We start from the raw sequence: 26,798 nt of genomic DNA, 5'->3' as shown, positions 1-26,798 counted from the left end.
AGTCATATTAAGTATCTCTGTATTTTATACAATTAGACTTTATTAATAGTGCCAAGTGCCCATCAGTTATCCCATTGTCTTTGAAGGGCTGGTAATCAGCCAAGTTGGGCATTTGCCAGAAACCCAAGGCTGCCCACATCACAATGATAGTGTTCAGAGATTCTGCAGAGGTCTTGTCTAGGGCCTCACCTGGGGTGGCTCCTATATTTTTCTGTTCATTGGCCGGAACACTGGAAGGTTTATTACTGATTGAGCAATTGGGTAAAATATTACTTTTGCACTTTTTAAAATCTCTGAATAAATAAAAGAGTTAGATTCAGGGAATGGGCTTAAAGCCTCCTTGAGGTTGACCAGACCCTTATAGCAAGGCCTAGGAGAGGGGGGTAAAGGGGGTAATTTGTACCCGGGCCCAGGGTCAGAAAGGGGGCCCAAGAATCAAAGGAGGTGGCCCAGAAAGACATTTCTGGGACCTGACATTTTCCTATCTCATCTGAACTCACTGCCAGCGCATAATGCTGGGGCACAACCACGTGCATGCAGTGTTTGCTGCTGCTGCAAGCCATTCACATCGGGCCTAGGAAAGCATCCATGACCCTCCTTAACACAGTTTCAAATCTGGGAGGAAACTGGCCTGCTACAGTAGCTCTTTGGCTTGTGGATCCCATAATCATGAAGCAGTATGTAGAACCTCAGGAACCCAGCTGTGGGGCTACAGCTGCTGCAGAAGTTTATTTTGATCCATTCTAGTGTGAGCCTAAATACAGTGATGCTAATTTTCTGCAATCAATTTTCTGTATTTCAAAAATTTTAGAGAGACTTAGGCATGTGTTTGGTTTTCCATATTACTTTATCTAGCTGCCAAAGCCGCATGGGTAGACCTGGGCTCTGCATCAGGAAGCCTAGTAGACCTGAGCTCAAAAGACTATTGTGGCTGTCAGCACCCTGCCCTGCCCTATTTTGCCCCCTGTTCTGCCTGCCCCCATTGCCCCCCTTCCCCTTTGGGAAGGGGCCCAGGAGCAGCTGTGTACCCCCTGCTAAAATTCCTCTCATAGGCCCTGCCTTATAGCACACCACCCTCCTCCATTTGACTGTTGATTACTGACTGACTGACTGGACCCTGGCTTGAAATCCAAATGCAATCATGCTTCAGAATAGATCAAAAGCATCCATTCGGACCAATGTAAGAAGTCAGTATTTTGTTCTTTCAATTTACAGCCTGCTTGGTCTCCAAGGTCCACAGTGGCTAACAGCATGTGTCTTTATGTATAGCCCTTTGTATAGCCCTTGCCTCCCCCTTCCTCACAACCAACCTGTGGTCATGAATATTCCCTTTTTACAAGTACCGAACATGAACTGAGTGTGACATGTCATGATAATCCAAGGAAAATATGACTTAGTGGGAATTTAAACTCTGATCAAGAACGGTGGACAAGATCTCTTTCTCTAAAATAAGAATTTTTAAAAAGAGACCCTTCTTTTAATATAGAAAGTCAGATGCCTAACAAATATTTGGGGGGAAAGCACATAACATAGTTATGAATGGAAGAACTAAATAGGGCTTATTAATTAATATGCATTAAGAAGAAGACTGTTTTCATTAATTTATTTTTTAAAAGTATTGAAGTATGAAGGAGTGGGTGAAGTGAGACTTGCCATTTGCAGTTGTGAAGATGATGCTTGTCATGTTATCTCCCAATCCTAAAACCTCATCTTAAGCTTTGTCTTCATGAGACTTAAAGTCTTGTCTTATGCCCAATGAGCAGCCTTAAACCTCTTTGCTGTCACTGAAGAAAACAAATCTTTTGCCTTTTTTGCCTTGGGGATGTGGAGAGCTGAAGTGGCCCTGTGTGATTAAATTAGATGAAAGACTTGCCTTCCCACCACGGAGACACAGAGTCTAATCAAGTGAAATGAGTTCTGAGATCTCAACTCACTTCCTAGGAGATATCAGTTTACATTACAAAATCACATGACACCTAATTCATCACGGTTGATGCAGGCTTTACTCAGGAGAGGAAAACGACTCAGACAGCATGATAGTAAACCACCTGTCCCCTCTGTGGAAGAAGCTGTTTATTAAGAGAGTAGAAGGTATTGGTAAGAGGGGTCTGCAAGCATTGGCCTGCATATTCATGGACTATATATAAAGACAGGTAGATGTCCATTTCAAAAGTGGGAAGATAGCTCGAGAAGATATCATATTTACTCTTATATATGATACAGTGAACATCGATCATTCCCCATTCTGTTACAGGTATGAGAGTAAGGTGGAACTTAATTGCTCATAAAGATTTTCAACAAATTAAATCAAGAATATTCAGACTATAAAACCTACTTCAGCACACAGATGATTACAAAGGGGTACGCCAACTGCCACAACATCACAGATCATGCTATTATTGAAGTTACATTACATTGCTTTTGTGGTTAGATGCATCGGCCCAGATACTTAGCAGTAAAATGTTCCAAACCATATTCATTCATTAGGATTTGATTTGGCAAAGAGAAAATTCTGTTTTCCAGACTAATAATCTTCTTTATTTCTTCCAGGGCATTGTTATAACTCCCTTGCTCCTGCTGCTTTTTGTGAGTATTTTAATATTGATTCTCTTTTTACATTATTATGGAGTAAAGTTCTGGCTGTTGGCGTCATATTTATGTGTGGAAAAAGAAGCATTTGGAATGTTCCCAATTACTTTCATTGATCAAAGCATTTGTGGCCAGTTTTGTAATGAGACTTCTACAACTGGTATAAAAAATGTTTCACAGAAATGTAGTACTTGCAAGTACTTAAAGAAATGTTTAAGGCTGCAGTCCTATAGTACTTTCCTTGGAGTAAGCCCCACTGAACATGATGGCATGTCAGGCCTTTGGTATTCCAGGCCCTGAATTGTTGTAAGCCAGGATGTGGCAGGAGGGGCCTTGATGTCCAGGCCTGGTATGAAATGCAAATAAAGGAACAGCAGCACTGTATATGTTTGTAATCAGCAATCAACTGCACCTGTGTTAGGTGGGAGCCATGTGACCTGGGGAGATGAGAACAGAGTCAATGCAGCACTGGACAGCCAATCAGAGTGGGTCACAAGACAGTCTTGTGACTATGAGGCTGCCCTACACTGTTTGGCTGGCCCCGGTATATATGGAGGCAAGAACAGACACCAAATGTGGGTTGCTGTGGTGGAGTTTCTGCGTGTCGTGCTGCTGGTTTGTTCTGTGACTTGGACTGCTTATCATGCTTGTGCCTCTCTGTATCCCTGACTTCTGGACCATTTGACTGACTACTCTTCTGTCTGCTCCTTTACCAATACATGCTTCTGCAACAATCAAGCCTGTGTCTGCTTCTTTGGCTCTGTTTGGGATCGCCTGCTTCTTGTGCTATCTCCCTGCACTCCCATGCCACTCTGCTATCAGGAAGGCAAGGGCTATCCTCCCCTGCTGACCTGACATGGCATTTACTTCTAAATAGACATAACAGATTATACAGACGAGCCCCCATATCTGCATATCCAGTATCCATGGATTCAGTTATCCTTGGATTGGCTGGGGGGGGGGCCTCATTAGCATTGTTTAAAATCTACCAGCAACTTGTTTCTTGCTTTAACAGGTTGCTATAAGCATTCAAGCTTATAGTGCAACATGATCAGGCTGCCAGCAGCTTGAATGCTTGATGAAACTAGATTGAATAGTAACAGGAAGCAGTTAACTTCTGAGCCCAGCATTGGATTGGGCTGCCTATCTTTTAATCAGTTAGATCAGTGTTTCTCAAACTGTGGGTCGGGACCCACTAGGTGGGTCCTCAATATTTCAATATTTTATTTTTAATATATTAGACTTGATGCTGCCATGGTGTTTGACTGCATTTGGGGAAATGTTACAGACCTGTAGTTTTATCAAGCTACTATGTATATTTTGCATACTGTGGAGAGGACTGGAGAGGACGCTCTGTTCCAGAACACTATTCAGAGTGCGATACCATAGTTTTTCAAGACTGAAGGATGCCAACAAAATGTATATTCTTTTAACAATGATAGTAAATGGAACTTACTCCTGGGTAAGTGTGGGTAGGATTGCAGCCTAGGATTGTTAAGAATTTTCCTGCTTGATGATGTCACTTCTGGTCATGAAATCACTTCTGGTGGATCCTGACAGATGATCATTCTAAAAAGTGGGTCCTGGTGCTAAATGTGTGAGAACCACTGAGTTAGATTAATGAATTAATGAAATCTTAATTGACTGAAACTTGCAACCAAGAGCAGTGCAAAATAGGTATGCATCTAACAAGCCTGATAACAGGAAAGGCTTTGTCCTCATAACTACAGGGACACATTTGGTCAACTAAACCCATGGGCATTTTTGCATATAAAGGGTCCTTGATATTTTGTAAGCAAGGCAACTAGGTCCTAAAGCCACTGGGGCATGGTAAGCAAATCTTTGTTCACATTTGACAACTGTTGGGCTTCCAAGCAGAAGACATATTGGTTCAGCCAACCATTGGTTTGGCTGAATGACACTTCCTAGAATCACACCAAGAGACTTCATTCCATGTTTCTGAAAGGTCATCTCTGTTAGTTGGTGTCCTCTACATGACTTTGAAACATGAATTTTGCAGGAATGTCTAACAATATATTTGATTCTGCTGGCAGAAGATTGTCAGTTTTGCAGGTCTACTGAAATAAATAGCAAATTTCCCATTCGAGTTGTATGTCAGAAGATTTTTAACAAGAGAGAAGGGAAAGGACAGGGAGGAAAAATAGCTTTAAGTTCTGACTTGAAATCCTGAGAGAGAAAGTTTAGGTACAGTCAAATATCTAGAAAGTATTCTTGCTGAACTTTACTCAGGATGCAGTCCTACCTGGGAGTTAGTCCCACTCAGCGCAGTGGGACTTTCTTCTGAGTAAATATGCATTGGATAGTGCTGTTAATTGGTTTCTGTGCAAAGGACAAACATGTCCTAGAAGCAGTGGCAGATCCAGGGGGAGCCATGAATGCGTAGCGGTCTGGGTGAATGGGGAACGAGGCTGGCCGCCGAGGAGAAAGAGCTCCAAGGAGTGTAGGCAACCTGGCCGACTCCCTGCCTTGGGCTTCAGGTGGGTGAGCTGGGTTGTTCAGGAGAGGGGTCACTGGGAGTTCCAAGGGACCAAGCGGGGAGGGGAGGCTGCCTGCTGCCCTGGGCCTCTCTTATCTGAAACTGCATCTGAATTCAGGCTACGATCCTTTCCACACCTTCCTGGGAATAAGCCCCACTGACTGTAATGGGACTTACTTCTGAGTAGACATGCATAGGGTAGAGCGCTGAGACTGCAATCCTCTCCACACCTTCCTGGGAGTAAGCCCCCTTGACTATAATGGGACTTACTCCTGAGTAGACAAGCATAGGCTTAGGCTCTCAGTTATAAATAAGTCATAATTTACATCACATGAGATTTTCCAAGAATCCTTCAATCTTCATACATTGGTTAGGTCCCACAGAAGCATCAATTATCTTTCAATAATATTTAGGAAGCTGTGCTGCATCATCCACACTCATAAGATGTGCATAGAGGCTATTTGCTGTTCTGCATGGTACTTTGAGGGACTCGTGATCCCCAGATTAGATCACACAGCATACACACAAAAAGCTTCAGGTTGGACACAAGGCAATACTGTAATGCAAATTCACTCCCATGGGACGTGATGGGGACTGGTGGCTTTAAAAGCAGATTAGATCAGTGGTTCCCAAACCTTTTAGCATTGGGACCCACATTTTTAAACAACACTCTATCAGATCCCACTAGGCTTACCAGACTTTTTAAAGAGAAGATCTAGCAAGAAATAATATTAGTACTTATCTTGCAAACTGCAGGAGCTGAGCTCCTTGCAGGGTAATTAGCAGTTACAGTATCCAATTTTTGAATAGCTTGAGACAATTAGTTGTCTGATCTTTCCCTCATCCTTTGGGTGTCCCACCCAAGATCAAGTCATGACCCACCAGTGGGTACCAACCCACAGTTTGGGAATCACTGGATTAGATAAAACTCATGAAGAGTTTATTTATTAAAGGTTATTGGTCAGGATGGAAAAAAGGAAACCTCCATCTTTGGCTTGGCCTCTGTGGTGGGTTTGGTGGGTGGTTAGAACTGTGCTCCTGCCTGGACTTGGAGCCCAGGTCTACTGGCTGGGTAGACTGGGCTCCCATTCCAGCTGAAGTCCAGGCAAGAGCCCTAGTCAACCCAGCTGGTAGATCTAGGCTCCAAATCCATGTGGGATCCCAGGCCTACCCGCCCAGTGAACCTTGGCCATGGAGACCTCACGTTAAACCAGGAGCCCAGGTCTACCTGCCTGGTTGACCTGGATTCTGGAGTTGGTAGTTATCATGGACCCCCCCCCCTCCCGAACACAAACACTGGATCCGCCCCTGCCTAGAAGGGGATTCATAGGACCATAAGAAGAGCCTAAGATATACTACTTTCCTTCCATTGATCCACTGCAGCTGGAATTCAGAGGCATACTGCCACTGAATTTGGAAGCAGCACATAGGCATCAAAACTAGTAGGCACTAATAGACCTGCCCTCCATGAATTTGTTCACTCCTCATTTAAAGCCACTGAGTCTTTGTCTGAGTCAGAATTATCCCCAGAGTCAGACAAGGAATGAGAGGAGTTGTCTGAAGAAGAGATGACAGATCAAGGGGAATCCCTAGGTAAATGAAGATGTTTGCCAAGTTGCTGGTCAAGGCTATAAAAATACATTGTGGTTGAGCCCTGGTGGTGACAGCAGTGCACAGCCTCAGAAGGCCCAATCCATTTTTATTGCATGGGCCTGATCTTCTCAAAGCATTATGGATACAGAGCGGGCCGCTCCCACCTGTCACAAGCATGCATGCTGCTGGCTCAGCAAGCTTTATTCCTCACCCACGCTGGACTTGAAAAAGCTAAGGGTCCCTTTGATGGATGCACTGGTGGCTCTACTTTTGTCCTTGGTGGCCATTTCCTTAGAAGGGGAAGGAAGCCAAAGAACATCTGTAATAAGAAGGTGGAAGCTGCTCAAGAAAGTTTTTTTTTAAAATGCTTCAGCTGCAGCACTTAGAGCTTCAGCAACCAACTCAGTGTTTGCCAGGCTATCTGCTTCTGGTGGACAAACTGGCTGTCAGTGGACCTTTCATATCGAAGGCCAAGGAAGATGGTTTTCAGGTTTTCTTAGCAGCAGGAGCTTTGACAGCAGACTCATCCTTCAGTGCTCTACAGTGCTACTCTAGGGTAATAGTAACCAACGTAGTCCCCCAGTGCAACATCTGGGTGCATCAAGGAGTGGTGGACCCCAGTTCACAGGAGTGGCTGGTGGAGTGCTGTTCCCTAGTTCACAGTGTTTGGGGTTGCACGGAATCCCATCCTCATTGAGCCTAGGGCAAAGAGAAGGCTCTCCCCATTGCCAACAAGGAAGGCAAAAAGCCTGTCCTTTCTATCTAGAAGACAGGAACAAATCATTCAGCAGGTCCAGTGTAACTGCTGGTCAGGACCTTCTCATCCTCAGCCGTTAAGGCTCAGATAACTGTCTGGCACCAGAAGCCCAAGTGTCCCTGCACAGGTTGGCAGCCATCTTCTCCACTTTTACAGTTGTTTGGGCACATCCATGATGGACGCTTGGGTGCAGAACAGAAGACAATTTCCCTTGGTTTTGCCCTGGAATTTAACCACAGGCCAAGAGACAGTTTCTACCATTCACCCAGATTCAGGCTGGAGGTGAAGCACACCACGATGAGAGAATCCATTAAGGCACATCAGAGCCATACAGGACCAGACATCCTCTTTTTTGAGAATGTGTCTTCTTTTTCAGTCTCATGTCCTGGAAAAGAACTTAAATGTCCTCCTTTTCTCTGTGAGCGGGCCTCTGCAGGCAGCACATAGCCTCCTTGTGATTAATAAATTATATGTTATGTTATATAGTTTTAAATTTAATAATAAGTAATATAGTGTTTAAATTAACCACATGATATCAATATACAAGCATTTTTAGCTTTTATTTTGTCTTGTCCTACATTTTTCTTGGATGTTCCACATTTTGGGGTCCCTTGTCCTCTTTTGTGGTTATGACATCTGGTCACCCTGGAGCTATAGAATTGGTATTTCACTCCCAAAGGTGATCAGGGGTATATTCTGTACTTTTTCTTATCCCAAAGAAGAATGGGGATGTGTGGGCCATTGTGGATCTAAAATAGCTGAACTTGTTTCTGGCAAAGAGAAAATTCAAGATGGAGATGCCAAGTCCCATAGTGGTTGCACTCGAAAAAGGGGCTTCTTGGCATTGCTCGATCTAACAGAGGCCTATCTCCACATTCCATTCCCCTGGTGCAGCAAAGATTCCTGAGATTCTCCTATGGCAGGGGTCGGCAACCTTAAACATTCAAAGAGCCATTTGGACCTCTTTTCCAGAGAAAAGAAAACCTCGGGAGCCACACAAGCCTCTTGACATCTAAAATGAAGATAACACTGCATATATAGTTTTTTTTTTTTTACCTTTATGCTATGTATAAAAAAACTATAGTGTGTTAAAATCAATGGGATTTCATTTGACTCCAAAGTGGAGTCAGGGGAGGGAAAAAAAACCCGACAGATGCTGCTTTGCGCTGAATCGAAGCAATGGGAAGACTTATGCAGGCTTACTCAGAAGTAAGCGCCTCTCTGATTTCCATGGGGCTTCCTCCTTAGTCAGTGTGTGTAGTATTAGGATCGCATCCTCCACCCTCAGACTTCTTTTGGGAAATCTGCCTTGTCAGTTTCAGAGGGATTGACTTCCATGCTCAGGCGCACTGACCAGGAGAGAAATCGCAAGAAGGCCAGAGGGGCTGATTCCGGAGTCGGCTCCCAATCCTAAGCATGCCTACTCAGAAGTAAGTCCCATTCAGTTCAATGGGATTTACTCCCAGGAAAGTGTGCACTCCCTGCAGGCGCACTCCATGGAGCTCCAGGGTCGGTCACCCCATCTCTTCTGCAGTGGGGGCGGGGGGCAACATTAAGGCAAAGGGCGTCACGAAGCCTGCCAGACTCAGAGGGATGGAGCCGAAGGTGAGAAGTGCCCAGCCTGGGCGCAGCACTCCAAGTTGCGGGGAGGGGTTGGAGGAGGCTTCGGAGCGCAGCTTATCTGCCTCGGAAATGCCTTTGTATTTTTACATAGTAATTAGTTTAGCAAAGGGGGTGACAGAGAGGCGCTCTGCCTTTGCCACATTCACCCACTTTCACCCACCCTTCCTCGCTGAGCCCATGCGCCACCAGCTCTCCCTGCCCAGCCACAGGGGTCCCTGCAAAGCGCCCCCCATGCCTGCCACCAGCGGCCCTGTCCCACGGTTCAGCCCCCTGCCCGCTGCAGGGAGAAGGAAGGAAGGGCGAAGGGAAGAGGTGCCCGCAGTGGGGCTTGGAGAGCAGGTGCGGGAGAGCGCCGCTGCCCCTTCCTTTGAGGCCCTTCCCCGCTGAGCCCATGCACGGCCGCGCCAGCACTGCCAGCTCTCCCTGCCCGGCCACGGGTCCCTGCAAAGCGCCCTTGCACCCGCCACCAGCGGCCCTGTCCCGCGGCGCCTGCTCGCAGTGGGGCGCAGAGAGCAGGTGCAGGAGAGCACCGTTGCCCCTGCCTGCCGAAGGAGCTGCTGTGGGTGAGGGCAGCGCCCTGACCCCACACTCACCAGCAGCCAGCACCCGCAGCACATCGCGCCGGAGAGAGGCGCCCTCGGGGCTGGGCTGGCTGGGCGGCGGCCACGGGGAAGGCGCCCCGCTTCCAGCCCCCACTTGGGAGCCGCAGCAGACCGCTGAAAGAGCCGCATGCGGCTCTAAAAACACAGGTTGCAGACCCCAGTCCTATGGGAAGAGACACTATCAGTACTGGGCACTCACAGCTGCCTCCTGAGTTTACCAAAATACTGGTGGCCCACCTGAGACTTCAGGACCTTTTTCTGTACCTTTTTATCTGGATGAAATTTTAATCAGGTCACTGTCCTGAGATCAGGCGGAGATACTTTCTGTCCTGTTCTCCAAAGCTTCCAAAGCAGCAATAATAATGAGTATATTAATCTATATGTATAATTTAATATGACAAGAATTTTTCCCTCTAGATAGCTTTACATTTATTGATCAGAGTTTACATTTGCCCCTTTCATACAAAATTAATTACTGATAGTAACTAACGGTTTGAACTTCCTTATTTTCCATGCTTGTTAATGTAAAATGAGTAATATTAACCAAGTTGTTAGAGAAATGTCGAAGTACACAAAGGGAAAAGTTGAACACTCACAATAAATTATACATTTTGTATAAATAATGCATTGTCTTAAATGAATGATATTAAATATAAGACAGTTTTATTTCTGAAACAAGTACTGTGACTGAACTTAATGTTGGAATTAATTTCTCTTTAAGAAAACCATTCAAGATTTCTTTTGCCTTAACGATGGTTCTTTAGAGACTTCAGTTAACAAATAGTATCTTCCAACCCTTTAGATTTTAAAAGCCACTTGTAAGTGTCTTTGTTTAACTGTTCTTTGACAGAGTTCTGTAGTTAAACCTTTGTTCCCAACTACATTAAAACTTAACCCCATTTACAAATGTTTGTACTGAGCATATTAAAGATCAGTGAAGGTGTTACCACTCATTCATATGGTAGAAGGTATGAGGAAATGCTACTGGGGTGGGACTAAGTTTGACTTCGGCATCTACGTCGTAGGATGAAGGGCAAGTTTAGCCATTTCTGAACAATGTCCAAGGTTGCAGCTTGTTTTAATTGAATGCCATAGTACTTAATGGGGACCATTGAGAATCAAGGCTGCCTTTATCTGGATCTAGGATTCTGCTCATTGATCCCATCTTGGATTCTGCTCCTTGGTCATGCTATAATATAATTGTATCTTGGGAATGAACTCCATTATAAATCCCACCTTACTACAATGGAATTATATCCCAGGCAGCTAACAAGTCAAACAATATAACAGAAATTGCACTAAGAAATATTAACATATTAAGCATTACACAGGCCTACACACATTTTGTTGGCTTAAAACAGGGGTGTCCAAAGTTTTTGGCAGGAGGGCCACATCGTCTCTCTGACACTGTGTCGGGGGCCGAGGGAAAAAAAGAATTAATTTACATTTAAAATTTGAATAAATTTACATAAGTTTACATAAATGAATTTATTAAAGATGAACTTATATGAATGAATGAAGGTCTTGCAATAGCTCAAGGCCTATAAAAGGCCTTGCACAAAGCAAGGCTTGCCTTTCCTTTGCTGCCACTGCTGCATCACAGATGTGAAACAGCAAGCAATAGAGGAAGCCCTCATACGAAAGGTCGAACAGTTGGCCGTCATGCTGAGAGCAGTAGCATCGGGCCAGTGTGGGCTCCAACAAATCTCAGGAGGGCCAGAGGCTCATTGGAGACTGGGGGCTCCCTGAGGGCCGCATTGAGAGGCCTCGAGGGCCGCAAGTGGCCCCCGGGCCGGGGTTTGGGCACCCCTGGTTTAAAAGTTAGACCTATTCTTGGATATATTTGGGATGCTGAATCCAAAATGGCATTGGTTTTGCCTGATTGGTTCTAGTTTTGGGGGTACGGCATAGCCACAGTATATGCTGATTAAAGCAGCTTCCTCATGAGGAAGCCATGGCATAGGCTTTCTCATGAGGAAACTGCTTGAAACAGTTCAAGACATCCGAACTTAGGGCTTTAAATGTTAAAGCAGCACCTTAAATTGAGTCTGGAAACAAACTACCAACCACTGAAGGTCAAAAATTAGAGGGATGCATTCCACTCTGTGTAATCCCATGGTTGTAAACAAGTGATAGGCAACACAACAAAAAAAATCAGCTGAAGTGTCACTTTGAAAAGAAGCTCCATGTATCTGTCATGTACAACTTCTCTGTTTGCTATCCTATGTAATGTCAGTGTCATGACTGAAGCGTTGTGCTTTCTGAGCTGCTTCTACTTGATTTATCAGTCACTTGTCTTCCTTTATTTGTATCAGTCATTTGGTTAGAGTGAGTGTGAATAGTGGATTTTTATACCATTCCTATCATGGATATTTAGCTTCATTTCTACAACCATCTGAATTGGTGAGATATGGGGACAGGATGAGAAGTGGGTGGGAAAAAATGTAATGTCAGTATGGTGAAAGGTTTGGCATAATTTAGCCTCTTCTGAAAATGTTTTTAAGTTGACAGATCTATCAAATGTACAAGCAAAATTACAAATTTGTCAGTTGTCTTTATCTTTGTGCATCTCAGTGCAACTTTATTTAGGATAAAGGCTTTAGGATAAGGGTTTTTTTAAACTAATAATAGGTTTTTTGCTCCTAATAAAAACAGAAGATTGTGGCATTATTAGATTATTATCCTATGTTGTTATTATTATCCTATGTGTTATATATGTATGTGTGTGTGTATATATATAAACATAAAAAATAGTGTATATATAGTATATAAAAATATATAAATAAAATTTTCTCACTTGTTAAAATATAATTTGCCTTTCTGTTCTCATTTCTCTCAGATAAGAACTAATTCCATGCCCCCAAAAGATCAATCACATAATAAATTCAGGAACTTTTAAATAGCTATAAAAACCACAATATCAATTGTTTGCTAAGTTTACTAACTACTTTGCCAATAAACAACTGTTCGTGGTGACATGTACAAACCTTTTAAAAACAAGCCAACCAATAGATGGTGACTGCAATACAGTAACCTGATATATCCAGCCTGAGAACAAAAAAGGTTACGCTTGCCAGCAGAAACTAAACAGGGATACTAATCTCCCAGGAGAAAGAGTCCTAGCCAGGAAATGGGTACCATAACAAAGAAGGCCATGTACCATCTGCAGAACACATCTTCTTCCTCTATCCTTAATGAGCAGAAAAGTACATATGGGAAAGGCAGTCCCAAATTTCTGTCAGGAAGTCAGAACCTACATAAATTGGAACAGCACTATTGAGCCTGTGTGAAAGCACAAGACCAGATGGACTGCACCTGAGTGAAAATGTCACCACAGCTGTCCATAATTCAGGACATCCATAAATCAGGACTACCTGTACTCCGAGAAGCTAATATGCAATCATCCTAACTGATTCTGCAATGGCAAAAATAGGGCCATGGATACATGTGAGCAGCTGAAAACACAGTGTGTTAAACCTAGTTGCTTGAACTGTAGATGAGAGAAATTGTAATTTATATTCACCTACAAATTTTGCAAGCGATATGTCCAGCTCACTAGGAATTGCATGCCCAATGAACCTAAATAGACTTGTCTGATGAGTTGCAGTTTAGAGTGCATTCAGACTCCTCAGAGCAGCCTTACTCCCAGCATTGCTAGGATTCACACAATTCATACTCTGACATTACTTCATGGTGAGTTTTCTGGTGTGCAGAAATGTTTATCCATTTTAATGATGTAAAATTCTGAACTGAGCCTATACAGTAATTGTTATGATTTCTGCAGTCTGGTCCACTTCTATATTATATAAAGTCCAAACTTCTATTTTGAAGTCAGCAATTTGGCAAATTAATTTCAGCTACCATATGCACTAGTACTCTTGTTTTACCTGCCTCTTACATAGCCAGTCACTGCCAGAAAGTGTTATATGATGTGTAGCTTTGTTTCTTGCAAATATCCCATCTGAATTAATAACTTTCTGTTGCAGGGCTGAAGTTCCCTAGTCAGGTGCATGATATCATGTAGGTCTTTGCCAGCTCCAGTTGGCTTTTCTCAAGCTTTGTTTCTTGATTTTGATCTATGGCACTATGTGCCTAGACCAGTGGCTAACCCTTCTCTATACATCTTGATAGTCTTTTTTCCATATAGAAAGGTAGGCTGTGGCCCTGAGAGATTCTGATTTTTGGATTCATCTGGGAGGTGGGAGTTTTCTTGCCATATGCCTTTGTTCTGACTAATGTGCTCATGCTGGATGGGGAAGAGTTGCTGCACTCTGCATCAGCCAAAGTTTTCAAGGACGTATCAAGAGCAGCACCATGTAGAGCACATTACCATGCTCTAATCTTGAGGTTATAATAATTCTAATTACACTCACTAGGTCTGAAGATGGCAGAAAGGGACACTCACTTTTAATTAGATTTGGTAACAAATATTCCTGACCACAGCCTGAGTTAATTGATACAGTGTTGAATCCAGGAGCACCCCAAAACTATAGACATGAGCAGCTAGAGAAAGTTAAAAATGATGCATCTACTTCCATGCTATATTGAAATTCATTCCTTTATATTCCAAGATCTTTTCTTTCTAATGTCATTTGCAAAGCTAGCAGGTACGAGGGTCTCCCAGAAAGTAATGCACCACATTTTTTTTCTTCAACAATTATTTACTGAACACAATGAAACTTACACACAAGAAAGAATGATGTTTCTTCTACACTTCCTATTTTTCCATGTAATCTCCGTCCAGTTCTATGGCCTTCCTCCAGCGAGACACAAGGGCATGTATGCCCTGTTGGTACCACTCCTTGTTCTGGTCACTAAGCCATATCTGCATTGTGCGAATCACCTCTTCGTCATCCTCAAAATGTCTTCTGCGAATGGCATCCTTTAATGGCCCAAACAAGTGGAAGTCTGAGGGAGCTAGGTCAGGGCTGTAGGGTGGATGGGGTAACACAGTCCAACCCTGTTTAGTGATGTGTTCCGAAGTCCTCAGACTTGTGTGAGGCCGAGCGTTATCATGTTGAATCAAACATTCACCTGGGTTGTTATGGCGCCGAAGTCGCTGGAAGCGCTTCTTGAGTTTGGTTAATGTCTTCACATAAGCTTCAGAATTAATGGTGCTGCCTCTTGGCATCACATCAATGAGTATGACGCCCTCACAGTCCCAAAACACAGTGATCATGACCTTATCGGCGGAAGCAGTTGCTTTGAATTTTTTCTTCTGTGGAGATTGAGGATGACGCCATTCCATCGACTGTCGTTTTGTTTCGGGCTCAAAATGGTGAACCCAGGTTTCATCACCTGTCACAATCCTGGACAAGAACGCTTCCCCCTCATCTTCAAAACGTTTCAGCAACTCAGAAGAAATGTTTTTTCTGAGAGATTTGTGGTCCACCGTAAGACAGCGCGGAACCCATCGTGCACACACTTTTGAGTAATCAAGAGCACGGATGATTGCATCCACACTTCCTTTCCTGATTGACAGCTTCAGCGCCAACTGCCTAGTCGTTATGCGTCGGTCCTCGCGAATGAGCACATCAGCAAGCTGCGTCTTGTCAGGTGTGACAGCCGTGGATGGCCGCCCCGAACGCTGCAAATCTTGGAGCTCTGCCGAACCGCCTTCTAATGGCCTCACCCTCTGTGCCCAGCGACTAACCATACTTCTGTCGACTGTAGATTCTCCATAAACTGTACACAAACGTTTGTGAATGTTCCCAACAGTTTCTTTCTCCGCAGTGAGAAATTCAATGTCGACACGCTGCTTGTATCATACGTCACTTACAGACGCCATTTCGAAACACTGCTGCAGCTACGCTATCTGTCTGAAGAAACCAAAAATTTGTGTGCGCGCTCCTGAAAATTCAAATAATGTACATCTAAAGTTTCGCATTCGTACCATTACTGTAGGCTGAGAAAAAAAAAATGTGTTGCATTACTTTCTGGGCGACCCTCGTAGTATTTGATAGACATTGTTGCCCATACTTATAGCAAATTGCAGTTTAGGGTCCAATCCTATCCTTTTCCCCCGCCAATGCAGCTGCACTGAAGTGCTGTATCCAGTTCCGCTTACCCCTGCAGAAGTCTCCCACTCCACAGTGAATCTCCTTGGGCCTGCACCAGCTCTGTAGCTGGCACAATTCTGAGGAGAGGAAAGGGGCAGGGGCCTGCTTAAGACCTGTTAAGTATTCCCGGAGAAGCACAGGTCAGAAAACAGCATCTGAAGTGGACTTAACAAATGTGATGGGGGACTGCAGTTTGGCACAAGGAATATGAAGTGTTTCATCTGACTCCAGTAATGCAGTTGTGGCTGTTACAGGTGCAGGATCTTCCTTGGAGGATGCCACAGCTGTGACATTTGGCCTCTTTGCCAAAATAAGAGGGAGCAGCTGGTCTGGGAAAGGAGCAAGGACCTGAAAGTTGATTTTCAGCTCAGAAATATGACTTTGCCATACCAAGGACAAGCCTATCATGTCGTTTGCTACATCCTCTTTGTTTGTATGTTGGAATAGAAATAAACTCTCTAGTTTATTAGAACAAATGATCTGTTCCAGAGAGGCCAGAAACTAGAATGGCAAAAAAGTTTCAAGGCATGTTTGATTTCTTTATTTCCAGTTTTCAAGTGAAATTTCATACCCTTAAAACTGGAAATCAATCAGAAAAAAAATACAATCTTAAGCATTCAGATGCAGTACAGTGAAAGAACTGACACAAAGGCAGCAGGTTCATAAAACTAGCAGACCCTTCCCCAAAAGTCTTATATAATAAAAATGTTGTTGAGGCCCACTGAGAAGTAGAAAGGAAACCACCCCAGGGACAGGATGTCACAACTGTGGTTCTGCCATGGAGGGAGCCTATCTTTGGTACTTGAGTCAGTGGCAGGCTAGCGAGCAAGGTGTAGGACTGTGGTCTGAGGGCTCAGGTAGATTGATATAGACCAGGGGTGTCCAAAGTTTTTGGCAGGAGGGCCATATCATCTCTCTGACACTGTGTCGGGGGCTGGGGAAAAAAAGAATTTATTTACATTTAAAATTTGAATAAATTTACATAAGTTTACATAAATGAATATATTAAAGAAGAACTTATATGAATGAATGACAGTCTTGCAATAGCTCAAGGTCTATAAAAGACCTTGCACAAAGCAAGGCTGGCCTTTCCTTCTCTGCCACTGCTGCGTCACAAGACGTGAAACAGCAAAAGTGGATGGAGCCCTCATCCCACAGCTCACGCGAGAGGTCAAACAGTCGCCCTCACGCTGAAGGCAGTTGCATCGGGCCAGTGTGGGCTCCAACAAATTTCCGGAGGGCCAGAGGCTCATTGGAGACTGGGGGCTCTCTGAGGGCCACATTGGGAGTTCTTGAGGGCCGCAAGTGGCCCCAGGGCCGGGGTTTGGGCACCCCTGATATAGGCAAAAGTGGTCCTCAGATAACCCAGTCCCACATGGCTTAAGGTTTAATGACGACACACCTGAAATAGATTGCCATCATGGTCAGCGTCATTCTGTTGTATGAGTGACTAGTCGCAAATTCTTGCCAGTGGGACCATGCCAGAGTTACAGTCCAATCCTATTCCACTGTCATGTGAAGGGGTTTATAGTAATGGAACTGAGTTCTATTGTCATAAAATACCAGCCATCAGAGAGCATGACTCTCTGTCAGCAGCCATTTTGGGAGTGCAGCTGCAAGAGGTGATAGCACTTCCCATATGTTGCAGGACCTGCCTGGACCCACTGAAGTAGGTAAGGTAGTGACAGGGGCAGGGAGGAGGGAGAAGTGGGGAGGCTGCAGGAGGGGGTGGATCCAGTGGTTATGGCATGCACCAAATCTTATCCTTGTTTTTTGCAGCCTCCTCACCTGCTTTGTCTCCTTGGATTTGCGCCAGTTAAAGAACTGGCAGAGGTTCAAGGAAGCTCATTGAGGAGTAGAAGGCTTACAGGGGGTAAGGGATAAGGAAATTTATCCCCTTTCCCCTTTGAAGCCTCTTGATATATTCCCCAGCTGGACACAGCGCACTCCTTTTTGGTGCAGCTGCACCAGCAGGGGTCTGGGAGGCTGTAGGATTGGACTCTAAGTGACCTTAAAGGGACTTTGGGGAGCCTTAAATTTCATCTCTAAATATTTGAGCTCATTGGTAGTTCATTAATTAAAATTCAAAATTAACTTGCACTTTTATTTCTGTTTTATAGCTGGGATCATCATCCTCTGTGCCTTTCTCATCTATATTCTCACAACTGTTCATGACCGTTGTAGTTCCACTCATAATTGGACAGGTACGTTTCTACTGTGTAAAATATGTCTCTTTTATTTTTAAAAGTGTAAGCTAAAGAGAGATGTCTTAAACACAGACAGCAAAAAGAAAACTGTCGCATAAGAGAAAGTCTCTGGATAGTGGAAAGTCTCTCACTTGGTGCAGAGATACCAAGCGCCATGTTGATTTTTCACTGAGACCGAGCAGCTGTCTCACAGACATATGCCTTTACATGTCTTAAAACAGGGAAGATAATGTCCAGTATTTTTTCTGTAGACAGAACAGAGATGACCAGTTGTTCACAGTTCTGTATTCCTGGGATCCAAAAAGGCAACATTTAATTACATTCATAGACAATTTGATTTTGGAGCCTTTGTGATTTTGGAGCCTTTGTGATGGGGCAGAAAACTTATATTGCCCCATATGTTTGTGGTGATCAAGTTTTGACACAAAGGCTTTAGAGGGGTACAAAAAGTCCCTTTTAGGGGTGGAAAAAAAAAACACCCCAAACTGTACCTTAGTGGTATTTTGCAATCATATAATGAATCAGCAATCATATAATGAAAGCAAGTGAGGTAGCTAATTGGGATGGGCTTCATGATGATGTCACTGATGGTAAACAAAATTCTCATTACTCTCTCTCTCTCTCTCTCTCTCTCTCTCTCTCTCTCTCTCTCTCTCTCTCTCTCTCTGAAGACGCAACCTATTTCCATTGCGTTAGCAGCCTCACCATGCTATTTGTGTCTTGCGCTACAGTAGCCTAATGCTTAAGTCCAAGGTTTTATCCTCAGTTCATTGGGGGAAGTATAAGGATGGGATGGGATATGTGTCACTAGGCACATTTTATTCCAGTTAGTTAACTGTGCACAGTACAATTTGGTAACAGAGTTTTGGCCCCATTGTTTTGGCAACAGAGGTGCATGATCTGTTCTCCCTATCATCTGTCCCTTTTACAAGTTTTTTTAATGCCCCACCACAAAGGAGTATAAAAATTGCCCCCCAAAAGGAATGTATTTTAAGGAGGAGAAAATATATGAACTCCTCCCCCCCCCCCACACTCATTTGGCTTTGGCATTAGAGAAATTACAGAATGAAACCCTCCTTAAAGATAGTACTTTGCTGTGAATGTACAAGTGGGGCCTCTTTGGGGATTATTCATGTGTAAATCTGGCTCGACACAAGTCCCCTGGACCCATATTAAGCCAGACTTGGCCCAACCTGAGTCCTCCAAAGGTGGCCAGAACTGTGTGCTGGTTACCTCCAGTGGGCTTTCTGAAGCCTCTGAATGGCCATTTTGACTGAAAAGATGAAACTTCTGGTTTCTTCAGGAAACCAAAAGTATGTTTTTGTGCCTTTTAAGGCATTCTGAAACAGCGGATTTCATAATTCTTGGTTTTCAGTATCCACTGAACAGATCCCTGCGGGTTCTGAGGCCCCACCTGTATGTTGATCTTGTATTATTTAATGCACAATAGATCTGGGTAATGTTGGGGTTTTTGAAAACAGGCATTTTGAGCCATGCTGATGTGTCAGGGCAATTTTTCACACTTTGTGTCCCACAACAGCCAAATATTTTGGCACAATATACAAAATGGTGATTTGACTAGCTTCTAAGCCACATTGCCCTGCCTTTTTAACTGGAAGCTTGGGCAAAGGTTACGGTCTCTGTGTTTGTGTTGTCACATTTTAGAAAGAGAGTGGCAGGTAGCAGGAAAATGGGTACCATGACAATATTTCCTCTTCCCTGTTCTGCTGTCCTTCTCCCTTCTCCAGTCCTAAGTGCTTGTGACAACTTTTATTTTATGTTTTATTTTAAAGAGTGATTTATGATTAAAAGTTAATGAAATAGAATTTTTACAGTGCTTTTATTATATTCTTCCAGTTTGAACATTTTTCAAAGCAGCACACCAAAATCCACTGTTCTCTATGAATAAATAATAAAAGCCATGTCTGTACATTATCATTCATGCATTCTCTAGTTGCCCATTGGTGATTTGTTTGCCAGCCTGAAGTGGGCGCTTCCTATTAAACAGCCCTTAACTAAAACTCAAATAAGTTATTACAGCTGCACCCATTTAAAATTTAATGACAGCTAGATAGATGAATGGGTGTCATTGAGACCTATTTCGTAAGCACATTGTATCTACACAAAACAAGCCCAACATTTGTGATTCTGCAAGCTGTGTGAGTCAGTCTCCATTTCCTTATCCAAGCATTAAACTGGAACCCCAACTTTATTGTTTTATGGCTGCAAAGAAGGCTGTAAGTTTTAGGATCTGTTTCTCTGAGCCCTTGTGCTGGCCCTACATTTTCAGTAATACAGCTTGTCATACAGCTTGTTCTCTCACAGCAACTACAGAGCCCAGCCAACCTCCCTGCTAGCATAACAGCAGTCGTCTGCACAACTCATCCTTTCCTCAGAACCACAGATAAGTATCATACAAGACTAGCAGTTGTAAATAGCAAGGGGAGCAGAGCTGTGAGGATGTGCCCACATTTGCCAAACCTAGGAAGCAGCATTTTGTCATGCTTGCACAAACCACCATTAGAACATAAGAAAAGCCCTGCTGGATCAGGACAAGTGCCCATCTAGTCTAGCTTCCTATAACTCACACCCCAGATGCCTCAGGGAGCATACAAGAAAACAAGATATCCGTATCCAGTTGCTACTCCCTTGCATCTGGTATTCAAAGATAGGTTAGCTCTAAAACCCAGAGGTTGCACATAGTCTTCATGTAACTATAATGGACTTTTCCTCCATAAATCTGTCCACTTCCCTGTTAAAGGCATCTAGGCATCTAACATCCTGAGACGAGGAGTTCCACAGATTAATTACATGCTGGGTAAAGAAATACTTTCTTTTATCTGTTCTAACTCTCCCACCAATCAATTTTAGTTGATGTACCCTGGTGTTGTGCAAGAGGGAAAAGAACTTCCCTGTATCCACTGTTTCCATCCAATGTATAATTTTATATGTCTCAATTATGTTCCTCCACCTCCTATCAGCAGAACCCTAAACATTGTAGTCTTTCCCCTTAAGGCAGTGTTTCTCAAACTGTGGGTCGCGAGCCAGTTACGGGTGGGTCACCATTCATTTCAATATTTTATTTTTAATATATTAGACTTGATGCTACCATGGTATGTGACAGCATTTGGGGAAATGTGGCAGACCTGTACTTTTAACAAGCTACTATGTATATTATTTTAACAATGATAGTAAATGGCTCCTGGGTAAGTGTGGGTAGGATTGCAGCCTAGGATTGTTAAAAATTTTCCTGCTTGATGATGTCACTTCCAGTCATGACATCACTTCCAGTGGGTCCTGACAGATTCTCATTTTAAAACATGGATCCCGGTGCTAAATATGTGAGAACCACTGCCTTAATGGATGTGTCCCAGGCCACTAATAGTTTTGGTCGCTCATTTCTGCTTCTAATTCCACTATATCTTTTTTGCGATGTAGTGACCAACACTGGACACAGTACTTCAGATGTAGCCTTATGGTTGATTTGTACAGCGGCATAATAATAATACTCATTTTATTCTCAATCCCTTTTTTAATGGTTGCAGACTTTAAATTGGCCTTCAAAGCTGCCACACAATTCGTCGACACTTTCAATAAGCTGTCCACCACCACCCCAAGATCTCTATCCTGATACATCACAGACAGCTTAGAACCCATCAGTGTATATGCAAAATTATTATCTCTTGCTCCAGTATAGTCAACGTGTGCTGCAGCTGCTAAAGTAGATCAATGCAACCAGGCAGTGAACTATCAATGATTAATTCCACCTTTTCAGAGCACTTCTCAGTTTTTCATTTTTAAATTGAGAAAAGAAAATCAACTATAGTATCCTTTTAAAAAGAGCCCAAAAAAGTACATTTTAATACAGAATTAGATACAGTTAGTCACTTAAAGAGAAGAACAGTACAGCCATTTTTAAAGAAACATTTTCAACTAGAATATATTTATAACCTTAACTCACATCGATGTGGCCCTGTTCATAGCTAAACTTCAGCAAATTTCAGGAAGAAGCTATAATCTTCTGGGAGACCCAGCTGCTGAAAAGCTGTTTGGAAAAATTGAGATGACAGATTAACAGCATTCATGCCACAGTTCACTCTTATCTGACACTTGACTTTAACCACAGACAGATGAATTCTCGATAGGAAGGTAAACAAATACACTGAAAAAATACAAATACACTGAAAGAAAAAAATAAATACACTGCACCCTAAAAATGTCATGAAAGATTTTGTTTATGGTTGTGTTTTGTAATGTTTTAATATTAAGAAAACAGAAGTGCTTTTTACAAAAAAAACAAACCATCCTACCCACCCACCCCAAACCTACCTCAATATTATCCAGGGGATTCTTATGAAGTACATGAGTGCGGGTACCTCTTGGCTAAAGTTAAATGGCTAAAGATGAGATCACTGTGATTTGCATTCTAATTGTTCGTAGTGTGAGATATAATTCATAAACTCATAAATTGATGGTCTATGATCTATAGCAGGGGTCTCCAAACTTTTTGGCCAGAGGGCTGCATGAAATATCTGGCACAGTGCTGAGGGCTGGAAAAAATTTAAATATAAAATTTAAATAAATAAATTAGAGATGGAACTTTGATGAATGAATAAATGAGTGGGCTCATTCACTCAGCCTCTCTGGCCCTCAGAACACCCTCCAGATGTAGTCAGAGCATAGCTCTGGTCATGTTCAGTCGAGAGGGCCAGAGGCTTTCAGGGAACAAGAGGCTGACCACGGGCCGGATAGAGGATACGGTTTGGAGACCCCTGATCTATAGCAGTGTTTCCAAATCTTTCCCATCCTGGGACCCATCCTATCTGGTCTGTGATCCTGGTGGTGCCAGGGGAGGCCCAAGAGGCCTCTTCCAGGTCATGCTGGGCCAGCAATTCACTCTACAGGTCTCTACATTCCTCAAAGTGGCCTACAGAAGCCTCTGAAAGCTACTTCCAGTTTTCAGAGGGAAACCAGCTTTTGGAAGTTAACTTCCAAAACCTGGAAGCAGCTTTCGAAAGCCTCTGCAGGCCATTCTGAGGCTTGCAGAGGATTGTAGTGTGGGTCACTGTTCCATTGCAACCTGGAAGAGCCTCTGGAGCCTCCCCTTAACTCCAAAATGGCTCCAATTTGGAGCCAAAGGCAGGTGGCAAAGGCCCCAGTGAAAGACCCACCAGTGGGTCCCAACTCATATTTTGGGAAACTCTCATCTACCAAGCCCATGATTTAAAGAAACAGTCAATTGGGGACCTTTCTTTACCTTTTAGAGAACAGATTGTCACTTTAGAACAGGGGTGTCCAAACTTTTTGGCAGGAGGGCCACACCATCTCTCTGACACTATGTTGGAATAAAAAAAGAATTAATTTACATTTCAAATTTGAATAAATTTACATCAATGAATATATTAGAGATGGAACTTATATGAATGAATGAAGGTCTTGCAATAACTCAAGGCCTATAAAAGGCCTGGCACAAAGCAAGACTGGCCTTTCCTTTGCTGCTGCTGCTGCTGCATCACAGACGTGAAACAGCAAGCAGTGGAGGAAACCCTCGTCCCACAGCCCATGCAAGTGGTCAAACTCACCCTCACGATAGCAGTTGCATCAGATCAGCATGGACTCCAGCAAGTCTCCAGAGGGCCAGAGGCTCATTGAATACTGGGGGCTACCTGCAGGCTGGATTGGGAGTCCTCGAGGGCCACAAGTGGCCCCCAGGCCGGGGTTTGGGCACCCCTGCTTTAGAACATGAGCTGCTAACAAAGGAATTGATATCTGAAACATTGAATTGTTGCTCTCTCATTCACTCTTCATTATAGGAATCCTAGGTGTGTCTTTGAAATTTGGGGAAGGGGGAGGGAGAGGCATGTAGATGAAAATGAGTGGGAAATAGTCAACAAGGCAGTAGTTCCAAAGCACAATCTGCAGGGCTAAGAATCCAACAGGTTCAGAACTCTTCTAGGTTACTCCCAAATCCAGTTTGTGAGATAGTTGGATCTCTGAGTCCATGAGGAATGGTTAGACCCCAATTCTATCCCCCACTAGTTTATGCAGTGCAGCGACATCAGTGGAGTTTTTGCTGTATCCTAGGCAGAGGGGGACTAGCTGGCCCATGAGAGGAAAGTAAAAATACGTTTTACTGATCTCCCAGTTGGCTACCTTGTCACTGAGAGGTTTCTTTAAACCTATATCACCTATTTAGATGGCATAAGTCCAAGGAGCTCAGGGGTCATGTCTGACCCAGGAAACGGGGATAGCACCCTAGCATGTACTGCTGCTGAGATCCACCCTCTGCCTGGTCCATTCTGCCCCAATCCTTTACCAAACCACTCATGACTCTTCCCCACCACAACCTTACCTGCTCCAGTGCAGCCTGGATGAGCCTTTGGTGCACACAAGAACCTCTGGCCATTTGCACTGGCAGTCCCTCAGCACTTGGCAATGACCTGCCTTTTGTGGCTCTGCACCTACACTTACAGCAGCGGATCAGGAGATTTTATGCACACTTACCTAATAATAAGCCCCATTGAAGACAGTGGAATTTACTTCTGAATAAACATGTATAGGATTATCCTATGGTATCTTTAGCCTGGAATAGAGAAGTCTAAGAGGAGATACCATCGCCTTGTTCAAGTATCTGAAGAGTTGTCATGCAGAATGAAAGAATTTAGTCTCTAGCTCCTGAAGGCAGGATTATTATTATTATACTTTTTTTACCCCGCCTTTCTCCCCCAGGGGACTCAAGGTGGTTTATAAAACAAGGTTAAAACAAGTTAAAAACATAATTTAAAAGCAGATTAAAAAAAAATCTGGTTCTGGATTAGAACCAGAAAGGGTGTTTTTTTGTTTTTGCTTAACCCTCCTCTTTTTTCGGTTTTGCTTAACCCTCATGATACACATTTCAGAGTCTCAACAAATGATTTGTTTTTCTTGATTGGATTGAGGCTCTGTGTACTAAAACGTGTTTGAATGCATTTGTAGAAAGTTTTATACTTTAGCAGTTCTCTTAAGCATGCAAGTTAGGAAGTTCAGAAGCTACCTACTGTATTTACTAAGACAATGGAACTTCTGAGCAGACAAGCATGGGGATTATACTCTATTTTGCCTCAGGGATTCTTACAAGACAAACTTGAAAGGCTGGTAAATATTATCTCCATGTTGTAGAATGGGAGAGGAGGCTGAGACACAGGACTTGCCCAAGTCTTTGTTTTGTTTTAATTTACTTTGGTTTTGCTCTTACATACCTAATGTCACCATCTCAGATGATTTCATTGGAGTCTCTCTCATAGGTAATGATTTATCATTAATAGTGTTGTTATTGGGAAGTTACATGACATTTCTAGCACCGTCAGATTAGCATGTAGCATGAACTTGCAGTGTTACTTCTAGAACACGACAGTAATATAATCTGTTGGCGCATCTCCTGAGAAGTCTTTTAAGGTGATGACTGAAAAATTAATGCAAGTCTAATGCAAGTCATGGCTTGAATAACTTCCTTCAACTCTAATATGCTCTGCGAAACATAAAACATTAGAAAATATCAGTCCTTTGGGTAGATTTCTTTATATAGGCTGCTTCTCTGCAGAAAAGGCCCTCTGAGCAGCTTACCACAAATAAAGCAATAACATCAAAGAATATTACAAATTAAACAGCAAAACACAGTATTAAAAGACCGTGCATTTAACAGCACCAGCAAAGATGGTAACGTAGGCATGGCCAGGGCACAGAAGACTGAGTGAAAAAGGAGTCTTTAATCAGGTATATAAAAGTTCCAGAAGAGTGGACCTGACAAATCTGGTGACTAGTGCAGATCATACAAAATGGGCATGTTACTGTCTGTACAGTTCAGAGTCAGGCAACAGCATTTTGGATCCATTGTAGTTTTCAAATGGTCTTCAGGTACTGTCTAAGTACACTCTTTTATAATAGTAGAGCTAAAAAGTGGAAAGCTATCAGAAGACAGTGGCCAAGTCGTTTGCCGCCTAAATTGTAGAATGCAGTACATGAATCAGTTGGAACTGAAAAAGTGGCCACTCTACATTTTAATGCCTGACCCAGGCACATTTCCAACTTCTGAGTCTGCTTTTTTAGGGGAAATGTATTCCCATCAAGAACAGACATATTGCCCATTTCCAGATCAGTAGGGCCTCCCACCACCAGCATAATTTCTCTGGATTAAGGTTGTGCATTCACTGTCATCCAGTCCAGTACTGATCTCAAGCAGTCTGCCCTGGGTGACCTGGTCGCACCAGATGCCAAGGGGAAGGAGAAATAAAGGTCTAATCAGCATACTGGTGGCATCATGCTCCAAACTTCTGAGTGGCCTTACCTAGAGGATTCTTGCAGGTGTTAAAAGCAGGGGGGCAAGATGGAATTCATCTTGCAGAACCCTATAGCACTGATTCCCAAACTTATTGGGGTCACAGCGCTCCCACAGCCTCTTCTTCCCAGCCCAGCTGGGTGCCACCATCTCAGATCACATGAAATCTCACACAATTCAAGATGGCAGCACCAAACCTTGTGAGATCTCTGCAATCCCAGATGGATGTGCCCAAATTGCATGAGATCTCATGCAATCAAGATGTTGTTGCCCAAATCTTGCAAGATCTTGTGTGATTCAAGATGGCAGCACCCCAGAAAGCCAATAGGATGGGCCATCAGGGGCAGTTTTGGAACTACTGCCCCGTAGGATAACTTCCCTGGGGAAGAGTAGTAGTCTTTGAATATCACTTTCTGCAACCATCCCCGTAACATAGAATTGGAGTTGCTGCAAAGCAGTGACCTTCCTCCTACCCACTACATTTCAAGAAAGGTGGTATGGTTGATAGTATCAGGAACTGCATACTGTCATGAAGATCAGAATTCTTCTAGAAATAA

The 26,798-nt window shown here is 43.3% G+C and overlaps 1 protein-coding gene across 1 annotated transcript in view; it reads left to right on the top strand.

Moving 5' to 3' along the window:
- The window catches only part of SLC10A7 (solute carrier family 10 member 7), a 183,537-nt gene that overhangs the window by 114,762 nt on the left and 41,977 nt on the right, over positions 1–26,798 (top strand). The window contains exons 6-7 of the mRNA XM_066631959.1: positions 2,551–2,586; positions 17,841–17,924. Of these exons, the coding sequence (XP_066488056.1) occupies positions 2,551–2,586; positions 17,841–17,924 (120 nt within the window). The remainder of the gene's footprint in view (positions 1–2,550; positions 2,587–17,840; positions 17,925–26,798) is intronic.

This window comes from Tiliqua scincoides, chromosome 6 (genome assembly GCF_035046505.1).
Source record: "Tiliqua scincoides isolate rTilSci1 chromosome 6, rTilSci1.hap2, whole genome shotgun sequence".
In the NCBI taxonomy this organism is placed as follows: Eukaryota; Metazoa; Chordata; class Lepidosauria; order Squamata; family Scincidae; genus Tiliqua; species Tiliqua scincoides.
The sequence above is the reverse complement of the archived record's forward strand: the minus strand, read 5'-3'. Positions and strand labels throughout refer to the sequence as shown.